The sequence below is a fragment of the Leucoraja erinacea genome, chromosome 27 (assembly GCF_028641065.1).
Source record: "Leucoraja erinacea ecotype New England chromosome 27, Leri_hhj_1, whole genome shotgun sequence".
Lineage (NCBI taxonomy): Eukaryota > Metazoa > Chordata > Chondrichthyes > Rajiformes > Rajidae > Leucoraja > Leucoraja erinaceus.
Genome location: NC_073403.1, coordinates 27363236 through 27377590, shown reverse-complemented (window position 1 = coordinate 27377590; position 14355 = coordinate 27363236). Strand labels below are relative to the sequence as shown.

At 42.7% G+C, this 14355-nt stretch overlaps 1 protein-coding gene across 3 annotated transcripts in view; it reads left to right on the top strand.

Annotated features, from left to right (window-relative positions):
• The window catches only part of LOC129710382 (protein DBF4 homolog A-like), a 31942-nt gene extending 27066 nt beyond the window's left edge, over positions 1-4876 (top strand). For all 3 annotated transcript variants that reach the window (XM_055657343.1, XM_055657344.1, XM_055657345.1), the window contains exon 12: positions 1047-4876. In XM_055657343.1, coding sequence (XP_055513318.1) covers positions 1047-2676 — 1630 coding nt within the window. In that variant the 3' untranslated portion in view covers positions 2677-4876. The remainder of the gene's footprint in view (positions 1-1046) is intronic.
• The last annotated feature ends 9479 nt before the right edge of the window (positions 4877-14355 follow it).

Below are 14355 nucleotides of genomic sequence, written 5' to 3'. Positions count from 1 at the left end.
ACAAAGGACAAAGGGGGCTCAAAAGATAAAGGCGCCTAAAATTACTGACTCGCATAAAGGTAAGGGCAATTACAGAGATTGGCTAGGTGGAGCCGTCTGTTTCCATGTTGTAGTGTTCATGTATTTCTATGACGGAACTTAATTTGTAATTCTACAGCCAAATTTTGGACTGAGGCAAGATGCCTTCTTATTTACATTCAACATTATGTCCAACGACTCAAAATTACTTAAAGCTGTGCTTTAGTGTCCTTCAAAGGACCAGGCGAGATCACCTCACGAGATGTCAGCAGTTACACATACCTTCTACAGCTGCACAGCTCCCAAATGCTAAGACTGTGTAGCGAGGCATCAGGGTCTGTGAGTGGACTGAGTTTCAGGAGTTGGAATCTAGCACGCGTGTCCTAGGCCATCCTCGTGCCTTGTTGATAGTTTGTGCTATCAAATATCTTTTCCATTGTTGCAAACCTTTTGAATACTTTAAGAGAATACAGGCAGTTGTGCTCTAACATGCTAGCTGCATTCTTAAGTAACCTTGCATTATAGAAAAGAGTATCCTCCACGTACAATGAGGTTCTTAAGAGGCGGAGTAAGATTTACTATAAGGAAGTTATGCGTAAACCAATTTTTTTCCCAAGATTGTTGCTTTCCAAGACAGTTTTTTAAAAATTATTAATTTTGTCAATTTTCAATTTCAATCTCTCTCTAACGTTCCGTGGTGACAATGGAAGATGAGGAGGAATTTCTTTAGTCAGGGGGTGGTGAGTCTGTGGAAATCTTTGCCACAGAGGGCTGTGGAGGCCAAGTCAATTAATATTTTTAAGGCATAGATCGATTCTTGATTAGTATTGATGTCAGGGTTCTGAGGGAAAGGCAGGAGAATGGGGTTTAGAGGGAAAGATAGATCAGCCATGATTGAATGGTGGAGCTGACATGATGGGCTGAATGGCCTAATTCTGCTTCTTCACTTGTGAACAAACATTGCAAGATTCCAGTGATATTTTGTTTACTTTGTCATGTGTAATATTTATTTGGTGCTTTACATTCAGGTCCACAAAGACTGCATCAAATACTGGAATTTCCCTATCTAAGATGTACGTGGAATCACTGCAGGCAGTTACTAATTTTGTTCTTGAGGATGAAGAACAAGATTGTTCACTTGACTCGGTGTCTGACAGCCTAGTGATAAATCTTCCTTTTAAAAATCTGGAACAAGTTGAAATGATGGGACAGGATTCAAAGCTGCAGCTGGTAAAACCTGACAGAACGAAGGAAGACAGAAGCATGGACATATCAAAACACAATCCCCTACAGCAGGAACATGACCAGGCATCTGTAAACTCCACAAATGGAACGGATAGATGGTCTAAACAACTGGTGGTGAAATTGTTGGATTTCAGAGCAGTAGGGGAAGAGGCATGCCACAAATCTAATGAACAACTGGATGTGATGAATGCTCATATGGATGATGCTTCATTTGATGCCGACAAAGAGGGAAGTTCAGAAACCTGCCATCAAGAAAAGCAAGAACATATGAACTCTGCTCCTGAGGAAATTTTGAGTTGTGTGAAGGCATTTCCTAAATTCCAGAAGGTTGATTGCGATGCAAATACAATAGGGAATAAATGCAATTTCAATAAACGCAAACGCTCCAATGATGCTAGTTCACAAAATGAGAACAGTCCCAGACCTAGACTGGATGATTTGTCTGAAGTGTGTAATTTTTTTACTTTCTTTAAAAGTACCAATTCTTTTGTCAATAATTTGTCCCAAGCACATACAGAATTGTTTTATTTATCAGATGTGGACAAAACCTTCACTTCTACTTGTTTTCAACCAAGTGTGCTTCCAACTACATATTCCATGAACATTGCCATGGGGGAACATTTTGACTTATCAACTAAGCTGAACTTGGACAAACCTTCTAATATTAAAGAAGGTCTAGAAGACTTGCAAAGAAAGACCAATTTCAAAAACATGGTAAATCTTCAAGAGGTTGTTTGGAATTGTGAAGAGAAACAAAACTATTTATCAAACACTACAACCACAAATAATCAAGAAGTGAGTGAAGACATTCAATTTGTTCAGGCCACTGAAATTGCTTTCAATGAGAAAGTGCAACTGAAAGTTACTTTGAGCAACACAACAGGCCAGGATAGAAATAAGTTGTTATCAACTGTTCGAAACACTGAAGATTTTGTGTCGCCAAAAAGCAAAGTTGTCCTTGATACAGAAATTGTGCTTACAGGAGAAACAAAACTTGAAAACGCACACAAGGAAATGAATCCCGGAATGGCAGCACAAAGTCCTGTAGTGCAGCTTACTGCCTCTGATAAAAGCAATACCAAGAGACTGCCTGGATATGACCCATTCCTGGATGCAAAAATGGATGAAAGTGGATGTAAAGATTCTGTCAACTTCTGCCATTTTGCTTTTAAAAATAATACAGGTCAAACAGACATATTTTCATCAGAATCTGAATGGGATATTCAGTTACCTGCACAATGTTGCATTGTGCAGACCATTAGCGAAGATCAGCATTCTGTTGACATGGAAATCTTGCGAAAGACATGTGTAGACATGAAAGATGCAGAGTATGAGACTCAGTTAAACTCTGTTTTAAAGAACAAATCAGAGGTGGATTTGATCAATAAAGTGGGCCACGATCTAATGAGTTGACACTAAAGCAAGTATCACATTGTATGTTATTGAGTCCTATCTGATTGATTGCACTTATTACTGATATTACCAAAGCTGTTGACTTTCATTAAATGTTGTTAAATTATTTTACTCTTAATGGGTCAGAAAACGATTTACAGAAGCTTGGGTGTTACTAGTCCTAATTGAGTTTCTGCTTCAGTTTCATCTTTTAATTAATGTTGTTCAGTTGATTTTTCAGTCCACAATTGGGTATTGGCAGATAAACTCATAAAAAGAAATCCTCACTCATGAATCCAACCAATGCATGTTGCATCTTTTTGTTTTCTTTCCCATTCCTCTGCTAATATGGTTATCACTGCACTGCATAATATGAGCAAATTAAATCCGGATATTCTTAAAGGTCAGTGTAGAACGTTCCATGTCAGTGATGCAATGATACCTCCAGTTCATTGTAAAAGTGGTAGGGTGTAAATTCATGCCCATTGTTCAGTGTGGGATCCGATTTTTCGATGCCGTGAAGGGGTTGCAACCATCTCTCTTCCGTCCACTGCCACTCCTTGCTCCTTAACAATGGAAAGGTTGCCCGTTGATTCTTGACTACATCGTTACAGATTTTTCAAGTAGAACTCTACAGCTCTAGGATCAGGCCCTTTGTTACCAGGAATATAACAGGGCAGAATATAATATTCAGAATGGTTCACCAGTATTACCTTCCAAAATAACAGACCGAAATAAATATCTATATGAGGGGAAGAGGCTGCAGAGAGAGAATGGTTTAAAAAAAAAAAAAAGAAAGATTTATTATATAGCAAGCTGAGCTTAGACATTTAGAGTAGCGGTATATTGTATACTGAACAATAACAAAGCTCTTGAGATGAATTTATGCAATTGAACTAGTGTTTCGATCATTTTTAGCTAGTTTATGCAGTGCTACAGAAAATCTTCGAAAAGGAATTCTATGCAATCGCTGACTGCCATTTTGTTGCATTCTGTCAATTTTCTATATTCTGTCTCAAAACGGATTTGAATATTGAAGATCCATTGTCTCTAAGATCAAAATGGGGTTGAATTCTTATTTTCCAATTCATTTGCAATTCAAGTACAATAGAGGGGGGAACTCGAGACTCATTTGTTGCTTAATTTATAAGTTAGAACAGTAATTTCTTAATACTTAAAAATAGTCGGGAGGCAATGGATTTTTAATTTATTCTGACCTATAAAGCTGATAGTTCTAGGCCTCCTGTCAGCCAAAGGTCACCTAATAATTGTACAAATAAACACCACCATTAAAGATGTAGAAATTGAAACATTTGTCTTGCTCTTGGTTGTTTTGATTGAAGCACCCATGTTTAAATAAAAGGGCCGGGTGTTCGAACTGTCTCCATTCATTTGAAAGAAGGGCAGATGGAGAAAAGCAAAGCGAAAAATTAAAATGAATTTGCTCCACCCAACAAATTTATAATATATATTTCATTAGGAGTACTTATTTCTTCTCCCTTTTCAATAAAATGAACCCACGCTCTTTTGCCATTCTGTTCACCTCCTGAGTTCTTGCTAACCACACAGTTGAACAAAAACTCCGTATGGTCTGCCCTTTATAGTGAAAGGTGAAAATTGTGCTGGTAAGCACCTTTCAACAATTATTGATTTTAAACTTAAATAGATACCTTTCATCTTTGGGGGGGAAAAAACAACCATTAAAAGTAAATTTGTGATTGTGGTTCTAATTCCACAAATGGAACCTTTTTAAAAAAAAAATTTAAAAAATCAAAAGTAGCATATCATGCATTAACATTTTACAACAAACACACTGTCTTTGCAGTTCCTTATCTTAATTTCCCAGGCATTGAGTGATGTGGAAATAAATGCAATAGATGTTCTATTACATTGATTGACTAACAATGTGTGGGACAGCATTATATTGATTACCAATGCAGCGGATTAAACTGTATTTTTAACAACACTTTTTGGACATTATCATGGAAGTTTTTTTGCATATAATGTGTTTGTCTGTGTGACCTAATAACAAATCATATTTGACTTTTACATTAAGTACTGCAAGCAGCTCAATGGTTTGGAAGACAAAACTTGTGAACAAGTTCTATATTGAAAATTGTTTTCCTGATCAAATTTTCATCAAGTAATTGAACTGCACAAATATAATTTTAATCATGGAATGTACACTAGTTAGAATCTTTGAAATAAATATTGAAAAGCAGCTTACTTTCTTTGAATTTGATTACTTTAAAATGATTTTTTTTTTATGTTACTGATGCTATGAAACTGAGATTCACAACTTCATTGATCAATTATGAATTGACTCTAGTTGTGCTTCAGATTGAAATTATTTTCTTGCATTTAGTCTTGGTATTTGTTTGTTATTGTTGCGTGTACCGAGAAACAGTGAAAAGCTAGAGACGCAAACTACAGTAGCTGGAATCTTGAACAAAACATAGTGTTGGAGGAAGTCGGGTGATCAGGGAGCATCAGTGGGAAAAAATGGACAAGTGAAGTTTCGGTTCGGGCCCCTTTGTCAGACTGAAACCGCAGTGGCAATTGGAAATGAATAGGTCCAGAGAATGCAGAAAGCCAGCGTACGACGCCCAGGAAGAGGAGAAATGTTAGAGACAGAAGAAAGGGTCATGGCAGAGGGCTCCTTGCCAGAGTAATCTGGCCAGAGGCAGAGACCTCCTCGACATTGTGACAGAAAGAACTTGGTGAGGTGTGGTGCGAGAGTACAAAAGGTAAGGCCTCTGTTGACGACAGACTATTTAGCATTGGAAAGGGGGATGGTGAATACCTAAAGGATATTCTGGGTCTAAGAAGATACTGTCAAAGGAGGATTGGGACACAGAGAAGTGGGGTGATATAGAAGTGAGTGGCAGGTGAAGTGCTGTGATTAGCAGAGGAGGAAGGGCAGCAGGACCTAGTGATGTCAGTGTAAAGGGCCCCAGCTGGGAATCAGTCAGGGGAGCAGTAGGACCAAGGGGAATCAACAGTCTAATGCTGCGGGCAATGAGGAAGCTGGGAAGCTTTTGTTCGCATGCTATCCAGTCAGATCAAATCATATTACACATGAGTACAATCAAGCCATAGGCAAGTGCATCAGGTAGTGCATAGAGAAAAATACCAGAGTACAGAATTTAGTGTTAAAGCATGATGGTTACAGAGGAAAAACTCCAAAGTCTGCAATGAGGTTGGTTGGAAGAGACACTTCTTCTTCATTAACAATCAGCACGGGAGCTCCTCAAGGCTGCTTGTTCAGCCCCCTGCTCTACTCACTCTATACTCATGACTGTAGCCGGACACAGTGCGAACTACATCTTCTATTTGGCCGAATGTTATTGGATGAATTACAGGTGGGGATGAGTCGGAGTATAGAAGTGAGATCGACCGATTGACCAAATGGTGCCAGCGCAGCACCCTGGCTCTCAATATCGGTAAAACCTTGAACTGATCGTGGACTTTGGAAGAGGAGGATGATGATCCATAATCCTGTTCATCAACAGGATGGTGGAGAGAGTCAAAATCTTCAAATTCGTGAACGTGTATATTTCCAAAGATTTTTCTTGGACCCAGCGCACTGATGCAATTCTAAATAAAGCGCATCAGTGCCTCTACTTCCTGAAACGATTATGGAGATTTGGTATGTCAGAGAGGATTCTCTTGAAATTCTACAGGTGAACAGTAGAGAGTATATTGACTGGTCGCATTGTGACCTGGTTCGGCAACTTGAATGCCCAGGAGCGGATAAGACTGCAAAAAGTTGTGAACACTGCCCAGTCTGATGTCATCCTACTCGGCCCCTCGGACTCCATCAAAACGATAGCAGGCAGCCTTGGAAGCCTTACCCCATTGCTCAAACCTCACGTCAAAAACCTTGGCGTGATATTTGACTCCGCGTTGAAATTTGACAAACGTCAATGCCGTGGTAAAAGCTAGCCTCCAGCCTCGCACGTTAGCTAAAATAAAATCATTCCTCCAATTTGACGACCTCAAAAAGATCATCCACTCATTTATCTCCTCCCGCCTTGATTACTGCAACTCCCTTTACACTGGCATCAGCCAATCATCCTTGTCCCGCCTGCAACTGGTCCAAAACGCCGCAGCGAGACTCCTGACGGGTACCCGAAAAAGGGACCACATCACCCCGATTCTGGCCTCTCTCCACTGGCTCCCAGTGCGGTTCCGAAACAATTTCAAGCTCCTTCTTTATGTATACAAAGCCCTTAACGGGCTTGCCCCCACCTACATTAAAAATCTGCTTATCCACCACACCACCTCCAGGTCCCTCAGATCGTCCGACTTGGGGTTGCTGACCATCCTGCGGTCTAGGCAGAAGCTCAGGGACGACCGCGCTTTTGCGGTTGCAGCACCTAGACTATGGAACAGCATCCCTCTTCCCATCAGAACTGCCCCCTCCATCAACTCTTTTAAGTCTAGACTTATAACGTATTTCTACTCCCAAGCCTTTCTTGAGGTCCTCTGAGGGAGCACTGTATGTATGTATTTATGTATGTATTGTTGAGCTATGTACCACTGTTTGTAGCATGTTAGTACCTGCACTAATGTAAAGCACTTTGGGCAACGAGAGTTGTTTTTAAATGTGCTATAGAAGTAAAATTGACTTGACTTGACTTGAGTCCATCACCGGCTCTGACCTCCCCACCATCGAAGGGATTTACTCAAAGTCAGTCAGTCAGCATCATCATCCCGGCCACACACTCATGTCACCCCTGTCATCAGGAAGAAGGTATGAGAGCCTGAAAACTGTAACATCCAGGTTCAGGAGCAGCTTCTTCCCCACAGCCATCAGGCTATTAAACACTACAACCTCAAATAAGCTCTGAACTACAATAGTTATTATTATTATTGCACTGCTATTGTTTTTTTTCAGTATGTGCGTGTGTGTGTCTATACATACATACATATGTGTGTACTCGTATGTGTGTGTGTTTATGTGTGTATATATATATATATATATATACATACTGAACTTTTTTTCCTCTTGTTTATCATATTGTTTACAGTGTACTATGTTTACATATTATGTTGTGCTGCAGCAAGTAAGAATGTCATTGTTCTATCTGGAACACATGACAATAAAACACTCTTGACTATGTGGCATTTTTGACTGCGGAGGTATGATCATTGAATTGAGAGCACTTTGGAAATTGATAGAGTGCCTTACAATATTTGCAACTACCTTTCTTCCTGTGAAGGCTGGGATCGAAACTGTCTGTCCTCACGGGTTCTCACTCTTGTGCCATTATGTTGCTCTTCAACATTACTTTACTCACATCGATCTTGGCAAGTCAATTTTCCTGATCCAATATATATTTTTGCATGCTCAGATTTTTTAAATCTACTTCATACAAAAAGCCATTCAAATGTTCATTTTGCTGCTTGCTTTTACATTATTGCCTTTATCCATTTGTAAAAACTCCGAACTAATGAAGAACTGGGAGTCTAGCCTTTGGTTAACCTGGTGGAGGGTGGGGACTTTGTGAGGGTTGGAAGGGGAGGTTGGGGGGAGCAACACAAAGTAGAAATAAGCAAAGGATTGAAAAGAAAAGCTATATTTAAGAGGGAGTTAGATGCGGCCCTTGTGGCTAAGGGGATCAGGGGGTATGGAGAGAAGGCAGGTACGGGATACTGAGTTGGATGTTCAGCCATGATCATATTGAATGGCGGTGCAGGCTCGAAGGGCAGAATGGCCTACTCCTGCACCTAATTTCTATGTTTCTATGAATTGGAGGAAGCACTAAAAAGTAGTCTTTCCTTAGTTATGTAGATGCTAGATTTATCTTAGTTGAATCCAAATTTATATTCTGCTCGTGTAGTGTTTCTGATTTGGTTATTTTCTCACCACTACATTTGAGCATGAAATATATTATCTCAGATGAGAACCTGGTGACAGTTTATTTTGTTCTCAAAATATTTTCTATCCTTGTGGTGAAATTGTTGAAAACACCCACTCATTTGTGTCGTATTTTAGTTGGGTGTGGAATGAAACTGTGAGCATTCTATTATCTTTTTTTCAATCATCCAAGCTACCCGGAGCGTGCCATGCCTCATCACCCACCCCCACCGAGTTAAATAAATATTTATTCTTCATTGCTAATTTAGTATTCTGATTTGTGACAATTAGTTTTGTTGGTTGGAGCTCCTTGTTATGCTGCCAATGTTGGCACAAGTTAGCATTTTTGTATAAATCCAAAAGGAAAATGTTGGAATGATGGTAGCGATATGATATGTCAATTATGCTTGCTCATGTTTGATTATACATGAGATGCTATGTAGGGTGGGTAAGCAGGATACTTCAAAGGACTAAATGAAGCGTGGCACTGTGATGCAGCGGTAGAGTTGCTGCCTCACAGCGCCAGAGACCCGGGTTTGATCCTGACTACGGGTGCTGTCTGTACGGTAGTTGTATGTTCTCTCTGTGACCACGTGGGTTTCCTCCAGGTGCTCTGGTTTCCTCCCACATTCCAATACTTGAAGGTTAATTGGTTTCTGTAAAGAATTGTCCCATGTATGTGTAGGATAGAACTGGTGTATGGGTGATCAATCACTGTTCGGTGTGGACTTGGTGGGCTGATGAGTCGCACTGTATCTCTAAACTCAATTAAATACACAGCAACAAATGCCCCTCCAGTTCACTGTCCTCTCTTTGGCCAAACGTTTAGTTTATTGTCACGTGTACCGAGGTACAGTGAAAAGCTTTTTATTGTGTGCTATCCAGTCGGTGGAAAGACAATACATGATTACAATTGTGCCGTCCACAGTCTACGGATGTAGCATAACGGCAATGACGTTTAGTGCATGAGAAAGTTCAGTAAAGTCCGATTAAAGATAGTCCAAGGGTCTCCAATGAGGTAGATGAGAACTCAAGACCATTCTCCAGTTGGTGATAGGATGGTAACAGCTGGGAAGAAGATGTCCCTGAATCCGAAGTTGTGCCTTTTCACATTTCTGTACCTCTTGCTGATGGACGAGGGGAGAAGAGGGAGTGACTGGGGTGAGACTCATTCTTGATTATACTGGTGACCTTGCCAAGGCAATGTGGTGTAGATGGAGTCAATGGATACAAGGATGGTTTGGGCTGATCCACAATTCTCTGCAATTTCTTGCGGTCTTGGATGGAGCTGTTACCAAACCATGCCGTGATGCATCGCAGAAAATGTTCTCTACGGTGCATTTGTAATTGTTGCAGACATGCCGAACTTGGAAGTAGAGGTATGGGTGGCCATTGTGAACAGCGTGGCAATATTGCGGCTCTGTATATGGGTAGTTGGAACATGACTCGAAGAACCATCTGGTCATCAAAAGGTAAAGTTCCCAGGAATGCCAGAATCCCTGGAGTGTTGAATTAAAAAAGCTATTACATCCGGTGTTGATGTGGTCTGTACGTCGGCAGGACCAAGCATAGACCAAACGCTCGCACTCGGTCCGCTGGTTGCTAACCCTTTTAATTCTTCTTCCCATTCCTACACTGATCTTCCTATACTGGGCCTCCATCATCGCCAAAGTGAAGTTCCTCTAAAACTGGAGGACCAACACCTCGTTTTCCACTTGGGTAGCTTGCAACTCAATGGTATGAAGGTTAAATTCTCCAATGTTAGGTAACTACAAAAACCTCCCCCGCCCTCTTGTCCCACAGCCCCCCCCCCCCCCCCCCCTCCCCAATACCCCACCTGGACTTGCACCTATTTCCCCCCTCCCCCTCACCTTCCACATACATTCTCTCCTCTCGCTTCACCAACCACACTCTTCCATCCTTTAGTCTCACAACTTCTGTCCTTTCATCTCTGGCCTTTGTCCATTGTCTCAGTTTAGTTTATTGTCACGTGTACCGAGGTACAGTGAAAACTTTTGTTACGTGCTAACCAGTCAGCAGAAAGACAATACATGATTATGATCAGTCCATTTTCAGTGTATAGCTGCATGAAAAGGGAATAATGTTTAGTGCAAGGTAAAGCCACCAAAGTCCGATTAAGGATATTAACCCCTCTATCAACCTGCCTATCAACCCCCCCACCCCTTCACCTGTACCCACCTGTTACATCACAGGTCTTGTCCGTCCTCCTTCTCCTCTCTTCCAGGTTTCTTCCCACCATCACTGAAGAAAGATTCTGACCCAAAATGTCACCTCTCCATGTTTTGCAGAGATGCTGCCTTTGGGTTACTCCAGCACTTTGTGACACTTTAATAGTGCCGTGGACTAAAGCGCATTTACATCTGCTAACAGATACCCTTTCCAAGTTAGTACAGCTTAGTTACTAAACGTGTCTGGTACCAGAAGGCTCACTACATCTGCTCCGTTTTTTAAAATACATTTATCTAAACTATACTGCATTTTTAAATGAAGGTAATAAACTTGTGCAAACTATCATTTAACATACATTTAACCAATAATAATTAGGCCCTTAGTCTTTTCACTGCAATACTTTTAAGATTATGTTCTAAGTTCTAACATAAAAAAAATATCCATACCAGCAGATCACATTTCTAGATGGGCTTCAAACACGTCTAGTCTCATATCCTGTTTTATTCATCTCTTAACATCGACATCTTCATGGACACATTGCACCAGAACGCAGTGGCAAAGGGTGGCCTGGTGAAACCGTCTGGAGAAGGGTCCCGTTCCGAAAAGCTACCTAGCCATGCTCTCCAGAGATGCTGTTCAACCTGCTGAGTTACTCCAGCATTTTCTTTCCTAATCTTGAACGACACTGTCTGTGCCAGGTGCGGTGAAGATTTGCTCATTGTCACTGTCCAAATTATGCCTTTGCTCACAGACCATTCGCAGCTATTCCCAACTGAAGACTGAAACAAACTGATGACCAACCAGTGGCTCCAAGGAAAACTGCCTGCTACCTACATGGTAAAGATAGGCATAAAATGCTGGAGTAACTCAGAGGGTCAGGCAGCATCTCTGGAGAAAAAGAATGGGTAGTGTTTCAATCGGAAACCCTTGTTTCCGAGAAGTGTCAGAACCTTTCTTCAGAAACAGTCTGAGGAACTGATAAATCATCTATTCCTTTTGTCCAGAGATGCTACCTGACCTGCTGAGTTACTCCAGCATTTTGTGTCTATCTTCAGTATAAAGCGGCATCTGCAGTTCATTCCTACAACTATCTTCATGGAGATCCTTCATTCTGGGCTTGTGAAGCATAGAGAACTCGTCTGGGATTCACATCCTCTGTGAAGTTTGTTCCTCAACTTCATGGTGGCCTTTGCAGACTCTTCTATAATTGAATCTTCTACCTTGGTATTTCATTGCAATCCCAGTGGAATATCTGCATTGCATGCTTGCAGGAAGTGAAAGAGCCCGGAGCCAGTCCCTATTACGAGACTCCTGAAAGGCAGGCAATGCAAATCAATGACTCTCAATAGAAAGCCTTCAGCATTTTTTATACATCAAGGAAGCTATATTCAATGCTGATACTGCTCACTCATCACAAACCCACCTGGGGATATCATAGTCCCATTTACTGCCAAGTAAATACTTGGCATTAAACCACATAACATTTTCAAGACCAGCTTACCACACAACATCTGCATGCTTTGTTGACAGTGGTGGTGTGATTACTTCCAGAAAGGTGCTTAGCTTTTTAACTCCCCCTCTCCCACACCGAACGGTCTGTGCTCAGCAGAGGTCTTACCTTTGTCCCCCTCCATCCCCACCTCAATGAGTTCCGCGCCCACCCCGACTTGGAGCTCTTCTACCGCCGCCTCCGCCTCACAGCGCACTTCCATGGGAAGGAGTCCTCTCCCCCCCCCCATTGATGACCCTTTTTCCTGTCTCCAACGCACCCCCTCCGCGTGGAACCCCCCTCGTGACCTCCCGGATTTGGAACTCTTTATCCAAAACTGCCGTCGTGACGTCAACCACCTCAACCTCTCCACTCCCCTGTCTCACTCCAATCTCTCCCCCCCCTGAACGCACTGCCATCGAATCACTCCGCAACAACCCAGATTGGGTTATCAAACCAGACGACAAGGGAGGTGCCGTGGTAGTCTGGCGCGTCGATCTCTACAAAGCTGAGGCCACGCGCCAACTCTCGGACACCTCCTCCTACTTACCCCTGGACCATGACCCCACTGACGAGCACCAGGCCACCATCTCTAGCACCATCACCGACTTCATCAACTCCCACGCCCTGCCCGACCGAGCCTCCAACCTCAATGTTCCCCAGCCCCGCACGGCCCGTTTTTATCTTCTACCCAAAATCCACAAACCTGACTGTCCCGGTAGACCCATTGTCTCTGCCTGTTCGTGCCCCACCGAACTCATCTCCACATACCCTGACTCCATCCTATCCCCCTTGGTCAAATCCCTTCCTACCTATGTTCAAGACACCTCAGACACTCTCCACCGCCTCCGCGCATTCCATTCTCTAGGCCCTCACCCCCTCATCTTCACCATGGACGCCCAGTCACTCTACACCTCCATCCCCCACCATGATGGTCTCAAAGCCCTCCGGTTCTTCCTCGACCAGAGGAGCAACCTATGCCCAGCCACTGATACTCTCCTCCGCCTAGCGGAGCTGGTCCTCACCCTCAATAACTTCACGTTTAACTCCTCCCATTGCCTCCAAATACAAGGCGTAGCTATGGGCCCTTGCATGGGCCCCAGCTATGCCTGCCTCTTTGTCGGGTATGTCGAACAATCCTTGTTCAATACTTACCAGGGCCCCGTCCCCGGCCTCTACCTCCGTTACATCGACGACTGCTTTGGGGCCAACTCCTGCACCCGCATACAACTGACTGACTTCATCCACTTCACCACCAACTTCCATCCAGCACTCAAATACACCTGGTCTATTTCCGACACTTCCCTACAATTCCTTGACCTCACTATCTCCATCGCAGGTGATAGACGTCTGACCGACATCCACTATAAACCCACTGACTCCCATGGCTATCTGGACTACACTTCTTCCCACCCTGCTTCCTGTAAGGACTCCATCCCCTACTCCCAATTCCTCCGCCTACGCCGCATCTGCTCCCAGGATGAGGTGATCTGCATAAGTTTTAACAGACAATAGATCTAATTACCAGTGTATCATTGCCTGTCATGAGCTGGCCGTAATTGTACTGTCCTTGTCACCCTCTTCAGGTATCTAATCGATGGATGCTACATTTATATTTCGACATACTTGTTATAGGCTTTTAGCTCATGCAGTATCCCCACAGGATTTCTCCATATCCTCGCAACCTTGCGTCTAATCCAAATAGGTACTACTGTCTTTACTGAACCTGAACTTCAAAAGACATCTGAACAGATATATTGATAGGAAGGTTTTAGAGGAATATGGGGCCACTGCAGGCAAATGGAACTAGCCCAGAATGACAACCTGTTCAGCACGAATGAGGTGGGAGGAAGCTCCTGTTTCCATGCTGTATACCTCCATGACTCCTGTGTGACGTGCTCACTTGAAGAGCATTCTGACGCCTGGCAGCTACTCTAACACACAGAACTTTTGCCCCCATGTAGCCTTCCAACCTCCCCAAATCATGTGATCTTTCCTGCCAAGCCCTCTTGTTGCATCCTTGTGACTGAGATGTAATGAAGACCATGTTGCCATTATTATTTCTGTGGATTTGTTCTCCTTTTATACCTCAGAACAATGCCCCAAATGAAAATAGCCACAAAATGCTGGAATAACTCGGGCAGCATCTCTGGTGAGA